The sequence below is a fragment of the Anomalospiza imberbis genome, chromosome 24 (genome assembly GCF_031753505.1).
Source record: "Anomalospiza imberbis isolate Cuckoo-Finch-1a 21T00152 chromosome 24, ASM3175350v1, whole genome shotgun sequence".
NCBI classification, from domain to species: Eukaryota; Metazoa; Chordata; class Aves; order Passeriformes; family Viduidae; genus Anomalospiza; species Anomalospiza imberbis.
The window spans coordinates 2,932,157-2,945,528 of NC_089704.1; the positions used below are offsets into that span (position 1 = coordinate 2,932,157).

Here is a 13,372-nt window from a genome sequence, read left to right on the forward strand (position 1 = left end):
AACCATGCTCAGGCTTTGTGGCACATCCAAGTAAGGGACAGGGTACTGAGGGTGTGGGGACAGGACAGCTGGGCACAGGTAGCAGGGTCAGGATGATAGAGACTATGGTGTTGGGTCTTTATGCAGCTCCTGCAACTCCCAGGTTGGACCAGCCAGCCACAGTAGAGCAAACCTGGTAGGAGGGGAAATGCCCAGATGCTTGGGGGTAATGGGGAGGGATCCAGGGATAGGTATGGAGGTAACAGGGCTCTCTCCCTCACCTCCTCTCTGTAATTGTAACTTTTTTGGTGTTCTAGGTGAGAGATCAAGGAGTGTCCAGTGCCAAGCTAGCAGACAAAGAGGAAGTTAAAGAGAGAGAGAGGCGGCTCGATGGATGCATTTATGTAATAATTTATTGACATAGGTAAGGGTGTCTCTTGGTGTTGGGGAGGGATGGAGGTCATGGTCTGAAATATGCCCTCCCTCCCCCTGGATGTAGCAGCTGAGGTTCTTGTCCTTAGGAACAGGTTGGGTATTGCTGAGGGCCATGGAGAAACATCCCTCTCAAGGCAGGAAAGGGAGATAGAGGGTATCACAGATAAGGCAGGAAAGGGAGATGGAGGGTATCACAGATAAGGCAGGAAAGGGAGATGGAGGGTATCACAGATAAGGCGGAGAGGGGCTGCATCGTCTCCCTGTGCTCTGTGATGGGGACAATGCAGACGAGGCATCAGGATGTGCCATGAGCAGGAGCATTCGGACATCTGTAGGTATTCACTCTAGTGGAGGCACATCCAGCACTGAGTATCAGGCAGAACTGGCATGGGAAGATGGGAAAGATTAGGGAAGCTCGGATTGTGGCAGGATCCCCAGGGGCCACATGCAAGGGGTGAGTGTTGCTTTGTGGCACCTGTAGTTACATCAAATCAGCCCTGACTCCCTGATGGGTTGGGAGTTTTTGGAAGAGGCTCAAAGCAGAGAGTCTCCCATGGAGGTCACCAATGCTTGATTCACTGCAGGTGACATTGATGAAAGTGGGCAAGGTGATACATCCCTCCCGGATCCCTTCCCTGAGGAGGCTGGTGAGTTTTGGGAAGCACTTACCTGGCTGCTGGGGTCACTCAAGGGGGACAGCAGAGATGTTCCTGATGTGCAAGGTCACAGCAGCTCATAGCAGAGCTGGGATGGAGCTGTTTACTTGTTGTGGGGTTCAGAGAAAAAAAAACTCTTGGGACTGGGCTTTTCATTCCCACACTGGGGAAGACGAAGGGAGGTCTCAAAGTGAGCAAGATTCTGATGAGTCCTGTCACAGTCCCACTGCCCCCAGTCTCCTGTCAGCAGGTCTCACACTAGAAGAGCTTGTTGAATGTTTTCTCCTGGTTGATGGTGTGGAAAGGTGAGGCATCCCCTGGGAGTGATGGGCACAGTCTGCTGAGGTTACAGCCATGTAAGGGAGACACTGAGGGTCACGGGTCTTCTGCTTCTGGTCCTCAAGGTTTTTATCTTTTGATGAAGACATTTGGTCTGTGTCACACACTGCCAGATCATGACAGGAGCAAACCTTGGGAGGGCATTGTCTGCACAGGCATCCCTTCATGGGGGCAGGTTTAGTTGTCAGAGTGAGCATTGTTGCAAGATGATGGAGGAGATACTAGGAATGTTTCCGTCGTGGAAAAGAGGCCCCTGATCATGCTGCTTCCATGGAACGTAGGTGAGTGATGAGAACTAAGACAGTCCTTACCCTGCAGGGCCTCCGTCAACAGGTGCGTGCTCATCGCTCATTGGAAGACAGAGGTGGGCAGGAGCCGAGACTCACTGGTGGATTCCCAGGGGGGATGCATGGATGGGGTGAAGGATGGCCCAAACAGTAGCAGCCTCCCAGCTGTGGGGCTTCAAGCATCACTGTCACAGGGGACTATCAAAAGAGGGCCCAGCCAAGTGCTGGGTGGGACCCCAGGAGTGGCAGAGGTCCCAGGCACTCAGGAGCCCTCCCAGCTCAGCTCAGCAGGTGCCCAGCACCGCATCCCTTCCCTGGGGTGCGCGGGACCCGTGAAGCAAAGCCCCGAAGGTACAAAGTTCGTCAAACTTTATTGATACACTGCACAATCACAACCATCTCTTATTCTTGCCGAATTAGAAAAGGTTACAACTACAATGTAACATGCACAAATCTCAGGTAGTATAGCCACCCTTGGAATACAATGATCGACAGAAACTCAAGACCGGCCATCACGGCCGTCAGCAGGAGAGACCCAAGAGCCACACTGCCCCCGCCCTGGGCACCCGGCCACCCCCCAGGCATCCAAACATGGAGAGTAGTGGTCACAAATGGGTCTGCCACCCAGCAGAGCTGCGGCGGGGCTGGTCTCAGACAGCCAACACGTTCCTCACAATGGCACGTTACATGGCACGAGAAAGTCGAATGCCGTCCCAGCAGGGTACAGGGGAGCCCACCCGACCCAGGGACAAGGATGGAATGGGGGCGGCCCTGGCACCAGGCCCGCCAGCCTCAGTGTGCGTCATGGCATCTCGTCGCTGTCACTCTCTGATTTGCCGTGGCCTCTTGCCCTGTGACTCTGCAGCATTTCTGCTGTGGGGACAGAGAAATTTGGGGCTGACCAAGGAAAGGGCACGGGGTGGCAGCAAGGGGTGGTTGTGGGGCAGTGCAGAGCAGTAAAGGCATCAGGGCAAGGTGTATCCTGCACCCACGGTATTTTGGAGCGGGCATGTGGGGAAGGATGTGCGTGTTGCTGTGCTGGCTGAAGAGAGTGCCATCCCCACACAATAAACATGCCCAGGGCCATGGGATAGGACCCACATCGCTGACAGTGCCACCTTTCTTGGATGCCAGTGGAGAAGCAGAGCAGCACCACAGGGACCGCAGGACGCGGACTCACCCAGGCAGTACTGGATCCCCGTCCACCAGGTAAGCCAGCGCCTCAGGCCAGCACTGGGGCAGCCCCTGCCTGGGGCCAGGTGTTTTTTGTCAACCAGCCATGATACGTGTTGAACATCCAGGATGGGCGGACAGGAGCATCCACTGAGATTTTGCAGCAGGTCCTGGGCAGCCCATTGAGAAGAGGGATGAGGATGGGCACGGCTGCATAGAGGACACGGTGGTGGCCCATCATGGCCTCTGGCTCAGGGTGGTTTTTCCATCTTGTGTGCTGAGGGCTGGCACCCCAGCTTCCCTGCAGCCACAGAAAGCAGGTTTGGGCAGGAGCAGAGTTTGCAGGGGGAAGACAGCGTGTGCGTGGCCTTTGTTCTTAAGTCATCTCACTTATGGAGGGAGAAGGAAGGGACAAGGCACGGGGAGGCGCTGGGTCAGGACAGGGGACACTCTGTGTGCTTGCTCAGTGCCTTGCTGTACTTGAGTCTCCCTGTTGCAGCAATAGGCTCCAGTGCCACGCTTGACTTTTCAGGAGTAGGATGGGAGTGTCCATCCCCAGACCGTGGCACCAAAGCATTCCTGGGTGGCCATGGAGTGACAAGAAGGCTCAGGGCTGCCACAATGTACCAGGCAAGGGGGTCCATGGTGCACGAGGCTATCAGGAGCACAATTCCATATGCAGGGAGATCGCATGGCTACCGCCACCATGGGTGGCAGCTCCCAGGGTGGCTAGAATAAGCAGAGAGGGCAGAATCTGAGTGTGTCTGGTTTGGTGTCACAGACAAGTTGCAGCAGGGAGCATCGGAGCCATCCTTGTCCCTGCTGTGCCAGCACAGCAAATTAACAGAGCCCAGGCCTCCTCCACAGGGTCAGACACATCAGACTTTCCTCAGGCAGGGACACGTGATGAGCATGACACAAGGCAGAGTGAGGACATTGCAGCTCAGGGCCCCATGAGGGGCAGAGATACAGACGGTCATGAACGTCAGAGCTGTAGCAAAAGGGCCTTGTCAGCTGGTGTTTCGATCTGTTGTTCAGAGCCTCTGCCCCACGCTGCTGATGCTGTGCTTTTGTTGTGCAGGTTGGAAAGTGCTTGGAAAACAAGCCCAGAGAAACCTCCCCAAAAAGTGCTGGCAGAGCATCAAGGTGAGGGCCATGGGGTGGCCCCTGCCATCAGGGGGCCAGCAGCAGAGTGGGCAGGGATCTGGAGCAAGGAGTGAGGGCCTGGCTGTCTGACGCAGCAAGAAGGCGCTAGTCTCTAGGAGGGCTGGTGGCAGTCCCCAGGGCTCACATTCCTGGGAAAGCAGCCTCGTGTCCTCAGGAAGGTGAGTGAGGGGGTTTTAGTGGGAAGCACAGGGGTACGATGTCAGCTGGAATAGAGTAGTGGGAAGTGCATGACCCTTGAAGGACAACTGGTTGTGTTGGGTGACCCTCTCCCAAAGGGCCAGAGAGCATCCTGTTAGGAGCAGAGGCAGGTGATGGGGGCCTGGCGACATCGGGGTGCTTAGGGAGGAGCTTTGGCGACGAGAACTGACATTCAGGACCAAGAGGGCTGAAGGCAGAGCCAGGAGGCTTCAACCTTGGGGTCTTTTTGGGCATAGGCGGCTTAGTGAGATGACGAGACGGACATCCCGGTGAAGGCTCTGGGCAGCACCTGCCCCGACGGCTCCATGCCCCTGGTGTTGGAGATGAGGCAGCCACAGGGGGCACCGTCTGTGCCAGGCCACATCCCTGGGGCGATGGTGGCGAGTGACAGTCTGGTGGCACGTGGTGGGGTCTGTACAGCGTAACCGGCGGCGAGAACGATCCCGGCACGTGGGAGACGGGGCCATCCTCGGACGCTCGGCACCGCCGCCCGTCCTCCGGTGCATTGCCCGTCCGATGGAGAGGAGTCCCCGGGCGGCGCGGCGGCCGAGCCCGCGGCGGGGGAGAGGTGCGGCGAGGCCTCCCGGGACCCTCCGCTCCCTTATCAAAAGTCGAGAAGAAGGCGAGCAAGGAGGGTGGCCCAGAGGCAGAGGCCAGCAGCCACCCGGGATGCCGCATTGCCGCCATCGTGCACCGCTCCGGGCCCTGTATGGAGGAGAGAGGAGAAAGACAAAGGAGAGCATTAGGGCCAACTCTGAGATGATGAGATAGAGCAAAGGGAACCCACCTCCGTGTTGTCTCTGCAGTTCCCCTTCACATTCCACCCCTAAGCTGACCAGAGTGTTGTGTTCCCCCTTGGAGGGGTGGTGGATTTGTCCATTATTTGGACATTGTCAGTGTGGAGGAGGAGGTGAGGAGGTTTGCAAAGAGCTTGAGGAACACTTAAGGGAGGCACAGTCCTTGTATGAGGAGGAGGAGGAAGATGCCATGGGCAGGTGTCAGCCCCACCATGCTTGAAGTTGCTTTCCTTGGGGATGCAAACAATCATGTGAGAGCCATCGGGACCAGAGGCCTTGGTGCTCTGGAGTGGCACAGCTCGTGACTGGTAACACAGGATCATTGGCTCAGGAAATGGCATTGTCCAGATGTGGATTCTCAGGTATGCAGGAACATTTTGGGGTTCTGGGGGGTTCTTGGCAGGCAGGTCAGGCAGGGAGGAGTCTGGTCATCTGATTACACCACTGGAGTGAATATTTGTTGGGGTTTCTTTGTTAGGGCTGTTATTTGGGCTGCAGGGCACACAGGGGGGCAGTCAGGATGGGATGAGACAGCTGGGCAGAGTGAAGGAAGCAGAGGCAACCACCACACACACTGCCATAGGGCCATGGGTCTGCCTGCACTCCCCACGGCCATGGAGAGGCATTTGGGGAAGTCACAGGTCTGAGTCCCAATACTGGCGTTCTGAAAGGGAAGAAATAGAAAAAGAAGTGCTCAGCTGTCTTAGCATCAAAACTCAGGGCATGGATGAAGTGTGAAGTTAATGGGATTCTTATGCATTTGTGAATATGCTCTCAGGCCTGCAGTTACCTGGAGTGGGTTCATCATAGAATCCCAAGATGATTTGGGTTGAAGGGAACTTTAAATCCATCTTGTCCCACCCCCTGCCATGGGCCAGGAACCCTTCCATTATCTCAGGTTGTTTCAAGCCCTGTCCAACCTTGCCTTGGACATTTCCAGGGATGGGGCACCTCCAGCTTGGCAACCTGTGCCAGGGCCTCACCACTCTCAAAGTGAAGAATTTTTTTCCCCAGTATCTAAACTCATCCTCTTTCAGTTTAAATCCATTCCCCCTTGTCCATGCCCTTATCAAAAGGGCTTCCCCAGGTGTCCTGTAGCCCCTTCCAACCCAAATTATTCTGTGATTCTATGAAATCATATCCAGGTACTATAATTTCCTCAGGATGGTGTTATTCCTTCTCTTTTTATCTGCTGATTTTTTTGTGAGCATTTATCTTAATTCAGGAAGAGGCAAGGGAGAGTCTGATATGTTAAATCCAAGCACTGCCAGAAGGTGAAGGAAATGATGGGAAGATTGAGTGATGAGCAAGAAGCTGTGTCATGCCCATGCTCAAACAAAATTGATTATAAGAGCACATGATCATCCAAGATGGGTAGAACTGCTATGCCATAATCAGACATTTCCTTGCTGAATAGACCTTGTGAAATGATAAGTGGAAACCCACATTTGTTAGGGGCAGGTAGAGCCTTTGCAGGTAGAATAGAAAAGGGCTTCTTAGCTTGACTTCCCTCAGACCTGTTACTGCTCCCTCTTCTTTGGTTTTGACCCCTCAAACCAATGGCAGCAGCTCAGCACATCATCCAAAATCATAAAAAAAGTGAAAATTTCTGCAAATTTAATACTAAGTGCTGATTGGCTTTAAACTTTTATGTATTTACACCTGTCCAAACACTGCTAAATCGGTGCCTTTCTCCAGCATCTCTATGGATGTGGATTTTAATGTGTGACTAATTCTTATCACTATTTTCTAGTTCACAGTTCTACACTGGTTATTGGCTTTGATTTAATGACACTTTTAGAAATTTCATAATCTATCCTAAAGCAATTGCATTGTGGTTGAGTTGGAGAGCTCCCAAATAGATAAGTCACCTAATACAGAGAGGAAATAAAACTAAAAATGCTGGGTCATTACTAGAAAAAAAAAACACAAATATTTTATCTTAAATGTATTCTTTATTCTTTTCTGTGGAAGAACGTATTCTGGTATCAGACAGTTTGGCCTTGTAAAGATTGTAAAGATACTGTACAGAAGAGACAAGAATAAAGATACAGGGACAAAATAAAGTAGTAATTAGATACGATCACAAAATCAGGGCAGATGGCTCATTTCATCACAGGCTGCCTGTGAGTCCTGTGTGTTCTCTGAACTGTCACTCTCTATGGGAAAAGGACAGCTCCCACTGGGACAGGGAGAGAACTCAACTGAGGCTCATCCCAGCAAATATTTTGGCTCTGCTTTGCTCAAACCCCAGTGCCTGGGCATTGTGGTGTGAGTGCACCTGGACTCTGGCTGCCCTTACTCAGCTTATTTATTATTGCAGTTATTTATTATTGCTTGCTTTTAGTTTTCTTCCTCTTTATTTATTTTGTGTCCACTTTTCTGGCTATTTTCTTCCTTTCCTGGCTATTTCCTTCCTTCTCCTTGAGGTCACCTTAGATTTTTTGAGACCTTGATTTGAGTACAGATGGTAAGGTTGGGATTTTTTTTCTCTCCTAAGATCATCAATAAAAAGGTCAGAAGGAATCATTGGGTCTACGGTGAATGGTTTTTCTTAGCCTGTACTGGAGGCACTCTCAACTCCAGTGTGAGCCACGGGAATAGCACAAATGCTTACAGAGCTAAGCAGTCCCTTTACATGCACCAAAAAAAAAAAAAAAAAAGTTTTCCATTTCTTTTCCTGCCTTCTTTCTGTCCAGGACAGAAGTCTCATGCCTTCCACTTCACTCCTCCCAGTTTGTCGCAACATTCACCCTTCTCCAGGTGAGATACAGACACATGGAGATGAAGGATTTAGAATATGTCTCTTGCTGCTTTTCATTTTCAGGACTCAGGAGAAACAGGAAGGGAATGTGCCCACGCTCAGGGTGCTGCTGGAGCCTCTCCTTCCTAGAGGGCTCGGGAAAAGACAACAGTCCCTCTCTGCTTCTCATGGTCTGCAACAACAGCTAATGGGGAAAGTCCGTCCAATTCTCGATGTCTGAGGACAGAAATAACTGAAAGAAGTCTGGGGGACCTACTGGGAGGAGTTCAGTAACTTATGTCTGAGAGCACAGGCACCTAGAGTAAGTCTTGGCAACCACCCCAGGATGAGATTATTCCTGATATCTTCCCTCAGGTAGCTGCATGGTCCTTCAAGGCCTGTCCCTGCTCATTGAAGGGGGGTTGGACTAAATGACCTTTAAAAGGTCCATTCCAACTCAAATTATGATTCTAAGAAGACTCCAACAGGGATGCTCACCCCTGTGACTGAACAGCCATCCAGCACAGAGCAAGGAACAAAAAGTGGTGGGTTCTTGCGCACAAAAAAGAGACACAAGTTGAGCAAGATCTAAGGCTTGCCACAAACACAGACCCTGGAACACTATGGTAATGTGAGCAGTGACTGTAGATAAGCATTTTATAGCATAGTATAATATATGGATTATTTACAGCATCTAATGGCAAAGTCGGCAATTGGGATTTCATGAAATAGTTGAGAAAACACAAAGTACTAAACGCAGGAAGACAACTGCACATGTGAAATTTAGGGACCAGGTGGAAATAAAAGTGTGAAAAAGGAAAAAAAATACATGTGTAGCAGGTAGCAAAGGTAGTAGATGAAGGCAAAGTGATCCCACAGGGTAACAGGGAATGTTCTGGGAAAAGCCCTACAAAACAAAACAACTCAGTGAAGAGGAGGGAGTTGTCCCTCATCCCTTCACAGGAAGATGGAGAAGAAAACTGATAAATACTGAGGAAAAGAAGGTATCCCACTTCAGCTCTGGCTGAATTCACCAAGACATGAAGGAAGCTCTTCCCTCTCACCTCCCAAGCTGCCCAAACCATAGTGCCATGGCACAACCTCTGCCCCCCATGAAAGTGCTCCCATTTGAGACTCACAGCTAATTTAGCCTAAGTTTATTAAAGACTAATTATTTACCTGTGTGTTGATGGTGATTAAAGCTTAACCCGGGGTGATGTGCCATGTTAATGATTGTCTAACAAAGCCTGGTTTAAAGTTTCAAACTGTGTTGGTGTCTTTGAAACATCTCACCAGATCTGCAGCTGCAGAAGGTAAAGGTCAGTATGGACAGAGGGACATAGAGATCCAGGGGTACCAGCCAGAAGAGATGGAGCTACATCTCTCAGGGTCTACATCTTCTCCCAAAAAAGCTGGATGCAAGAGAAGCTCATGTGCAGACAGGCCAAGAGGGGCAGGTGCCCACAGGACATGGGTGAGATGGAATTTGGAGGCACAGCTGGGGCCAGGGAACAGAGGGAAGGGCCAGGGAGCCTGGCATGAGCAGCTCATGGTGACAAGGGACCTTGAAGTCAGCAGGCAAGCTGGGGTGAGGGTGGGACTGATACAACACTGGCACCATGGCAGGCAGGCGTGACACAGCAACAGCACACGGGGGTTCCTTGGTGTGAAATGGAACAGAAGGAGTCATGACAGGGACACAAACTCAGGTCCATGCTCTGGTGTCACTGCTGGAGTTGGTGACCTCAAATACTGGACACCTCAAACACTGGTGGCCTCAAATACTGGAACAAGAAAAATGGTTGAACTCAGCAAAGCCCAGCATGGTCCTCAGAGATGGGATTCAACCTCAGATAATCCCATGTTAATTGGCTGACCTTGTAACCCCAATGACCTAAAGTAACCCCAAAATGTTCTGTCAAGAGTGAGTTTGACCTCTAGTAACCCAAATGACCTATAGTTACCTCAAATAGTAACTAGTTGACCTCAAGTAACCCCCCAATGATCTCCAGTAACCCCCCAATGATCTCCAGTAACTTCAAATTGCTCTGGACAGAGCAAGTTTGACCTCTGTTAACCCCAAATATGAACTACTTGACCTCAAGTAACCCCCCAATGACCTCTAGTGACCCCAATGACCTATAGCAACCCCAAATATTAACTGGTTTACCTCAAGTAACCTCAAATTGCTCTGGACAGAACAAGTTTGACCTCTGGTAACCCAAATGATCTACAGTAACCCCAAATGTTAATTGATTGAGCCAAAGTAACACAATGATCTAAAGTAACCATAAAATATTCTACAGAAGTTGTCCCAGGTAATCTCAAATGCTAATCAGATGACCAAATAACCTCAATAAACCCCAAGAGTTAGCCCTTTCCAGCTCTCCTGGAGCCCCTTTAGGCACTGGGAGGGACTCAAGTCTCCCCAGAGCCTCCTCTCCTCCAGCTGAACAGTCCCAGCTCTCCCAGCCTGGCTCCAGAGAAGAGTTGCCATTTCCTGAGGGGTATTTGGAGCAGAAGATGCTGAGAGGACAGATGGCTCAGTCCAGAGTCATGAGGCACCAGCACAGCCAGCCCCAGCACCAGCCACCTGATGGACACCTGCCCTGATCCCACCCAGAATATCCCCACAGCATAATCCACTCAATTAACAGGAAAAAATAATTTTATTGTTGACCAGAGAGAATGGAAGCCTTTGTAATTCCCCACCCAACAGTGTTCTCTCCCCTCCACTGCTTCCAGCAGGGCTGCCTGTGGCACCATGGCACAGCAGTGTGTGGCCACCAATCCCTAGGCTGTCCAGCAGCACATTCCTGAAGCAAAATAAAGCTGGGGATTGCAATTCCCCAGACTGGCAGCAACTTTGGAGCTTACACGTTTCAGCCTTTTTGTGGGGTATTAATAATGGCAGGTGGCAACTTGAAGAATGATGAAATGAGGTGTGAGCTGCTCCTTTGACCCAAAAAGCATTGCTGGTGGCAGACACAAAAGAGCAGTTGGACACATTCACCTGCCCTTCGAAGTTCCTGTAATGCACAAAAGTAGATGTGGGGTAATTACTTTCTCTCCTGTACAAAAGACCTGGTTCAGATATTTATACTCCCTGAATACAGCACTGCCTCCTTCTCCTCTCCTTACTAATTTCCACTCCTCATATCTACTAGTTTTGTCAGATTACTGGTTTGTGTGCACAAATAAACACAGAAAATCACTGCAATCACAGACACTCCACAGCAATAGGTAAACAGGGTAAAGACGCTATTTCTTTTTTTTTTTCTTTTTTTTTTTTTTTTGCATATGTTTTATTGACTCTCTTTTTGCAAAATTCAAATATTTGTAGTGAGGCTCTGACACAGGCTGCCCAGAAAAGCTGTGGCTGCCCCTGGATCCCTGGAAGTGTCCCAGGCCAGGCTGGATGGGGCTTGGAGCAACCTGGGACAGTGGAAGTTGTCCCTGCCCATGGCAGGGGGTGGAACTGGATAAGCTTTAAGGTCCCTTCCAGCCCAAATCATTCTGTGATTCTATGACTTGTGTTTTAAGTGTTTTAAGTCAAGCAGTCTTTAAATATTGAATCAGGGCTCTTATTCTTAAAGACATAATTGCTTTCCTTTGCTTTTATGTATTTAGTCTGAAGCTGCTGATTCTTAAGAGAGTGCACAATAAAGCATGAAAAGATTTTATCTCTCCATAGAATAATTGGTTTAAATCACATCTAACACTTGGTATTTTAACTTATTTTCAGTTAACTCACCCAATCATCAATCAAAAAGATTACATACTAGAAATGAGACCCTGAACATTGGAAAAATGCAGATGGCATCTTTTATAAAACAACTACATCTCTCTTTATTCCCATAGCTCTTCAATGGAAAGGGCCAATAAAAGGTCCCAGAGCTCCCACTTTGGAAAGGAGGCTTGGGGAAATTTCCCTTGGTGACTGAGGGACACGCTGCACTTGAAAGAGATGCAAAGATCCAGGTTTGGGTGGTTTTTTTTTCCCCCTATCTCCATACATAAATGGCAAGTACAAAATGCAACATGCTCATCAAAAAGTGAACCCAGACATGAAGTCTTTAAATAAAAGAATTAGCAGATTTCCAACCACTTGTTCTCCTCTCCCCTTTGGCAGAGGCTGGTAGAGACTGTCCAAGAAACACCACGCACATACCCAAATAGAAGCTCCCCACAGAGCCCATCTTTTCCACTCTCCCCTGTGTTTCCAAGAAGCTGCAGTTTTGACAGACAAGCTGTTGAATTTCACAACATGTTCACAAAATGAAAAAAGCGCAATCCTTGAGAAGGGATGGAATCCCACCTGCTTAAATTCCTTTTTGAGCTCACTCCATGGCCTGCTCCTCACTGTTCCAGTGTGCTTCACTCAACATACTCTTGAAAGACGGGGGGGGGGGGTGGGGGAATAGAATATGAATATTTGCCTTTTTCTCCATTAAAAGTTATGAAATTAAAATAGCTGAGTGTTCACACAGAAATATCCAAAGGATGTGCCAATATCCTTTCAAAGACAAATTTAGGCTTCACTGTTGGTGCAGGTAAATACCCACATGAAAACAAATGGAACGTTTTAAGTTTTAACTTTTCCTTCCTAATGCTTTTTCCTGCTGTCTCACTAGCAAATATTTTCCTAATCTTCCTTTTAGAAAACAAGGATTAGAGGAATATTAGTATTCCACTGAACAGACCATTATTAACAGGAGTTGCTACAAGGACAGGACTGGGTTCCTACATCTCACTTTTTATGGATGATTTTTAATATCCCTGTTTTACCATCTATGCAATCACCTCTAATGTACTTCACTTCAGCCTGCTGGACGTGTTTGTGGGATTAATTTATTAAAACAAGGTGAAATTTTGTTTTCTCTGCATGTTGGCATCAATTAATAACCGTTGTGAGAGGATTGCTGTGCTGTCACGGGAGGAGTGTGTAAAGAGCAACACTAACTGCTGAGAGAAGGAAAAATGCCTGAAAACAGATGTTGTCAAATAACAGATAACCACGTAATAGCTTGGAACAAAACCAAAAATCCGTAATCCAGTCCCCTTCTGAGTAGAGGGAGTTACCTCTACTGCAACTTTTTCTTTAGTCTGGTTACAAGTCATGGAAAAAAGAGACTTAGGTGATGTTATTTTGTCTCACATCAGAGAAAGAGCAAGTGTAAGAGTGCCAGCAGGACAGGGAAACAGAAAAAAATGGATATTGGGAAAACTGAATTGGAAATGTAATGTACTTATTTATCTAGTAAATATCATAAATACAATATTTACTACATACAGTCATAGAATCATCAAGGTTGGAAGAAACCTTTAAGAGCATCAAATCCAACCATCAATCCAGCAGTGCCACTGTAACTGCTAAACCCCTAAAACATATATATATATAAAATACCTTACATACATTGTAAGTTATAGATTGTACTATGTAAAAACTAATAATGTATACTAGATACTCTATAATTTATATACTGTGAGTATAATACATAATATATAATAAAGAATAATATGATTATATATAATAATATATGTCAACAAGACACTATTATTAAATATATGAATAACAGTTTTTTTTCATATATATAT

At 48.4% G+C, this 13,372-nt stretch overlaps 1 protein-coding gene across 7 annotated transcripts in view; it reads right to left on the bottom strand.

Moving 5' to 3' along the window:
• LOC137462055 (opioid-binding protein/cell adhesion molecule homolog) overlaps positions 1-13,372 on the bottom strand; it is a 342,323-nt gene that overhangs the window by 2,198 nt on the left and 326,753 nt on the right. For 5 of the 7 annotated variants that reach the window (XM_068172052.1, XM_068172053.1, XM_068172051.1 and 2 more), the window contains one exon: positions 2,049-4,939. In XM_068172052.1, the coding sequence (XP_068028153.1) occupies positions 4,839-4,939 (101 nt within the window). In that variant the 3' untranslated portion in view covers positions 2,049-4,838. Of the gene's footprint in view, positions 1-1,083; positions 4,940-13,372 lie in introns of those variants that run through there. The other 2 variants (XR_010993561.1, XR_010993562.1) reach the window with 1 other exon arrangement.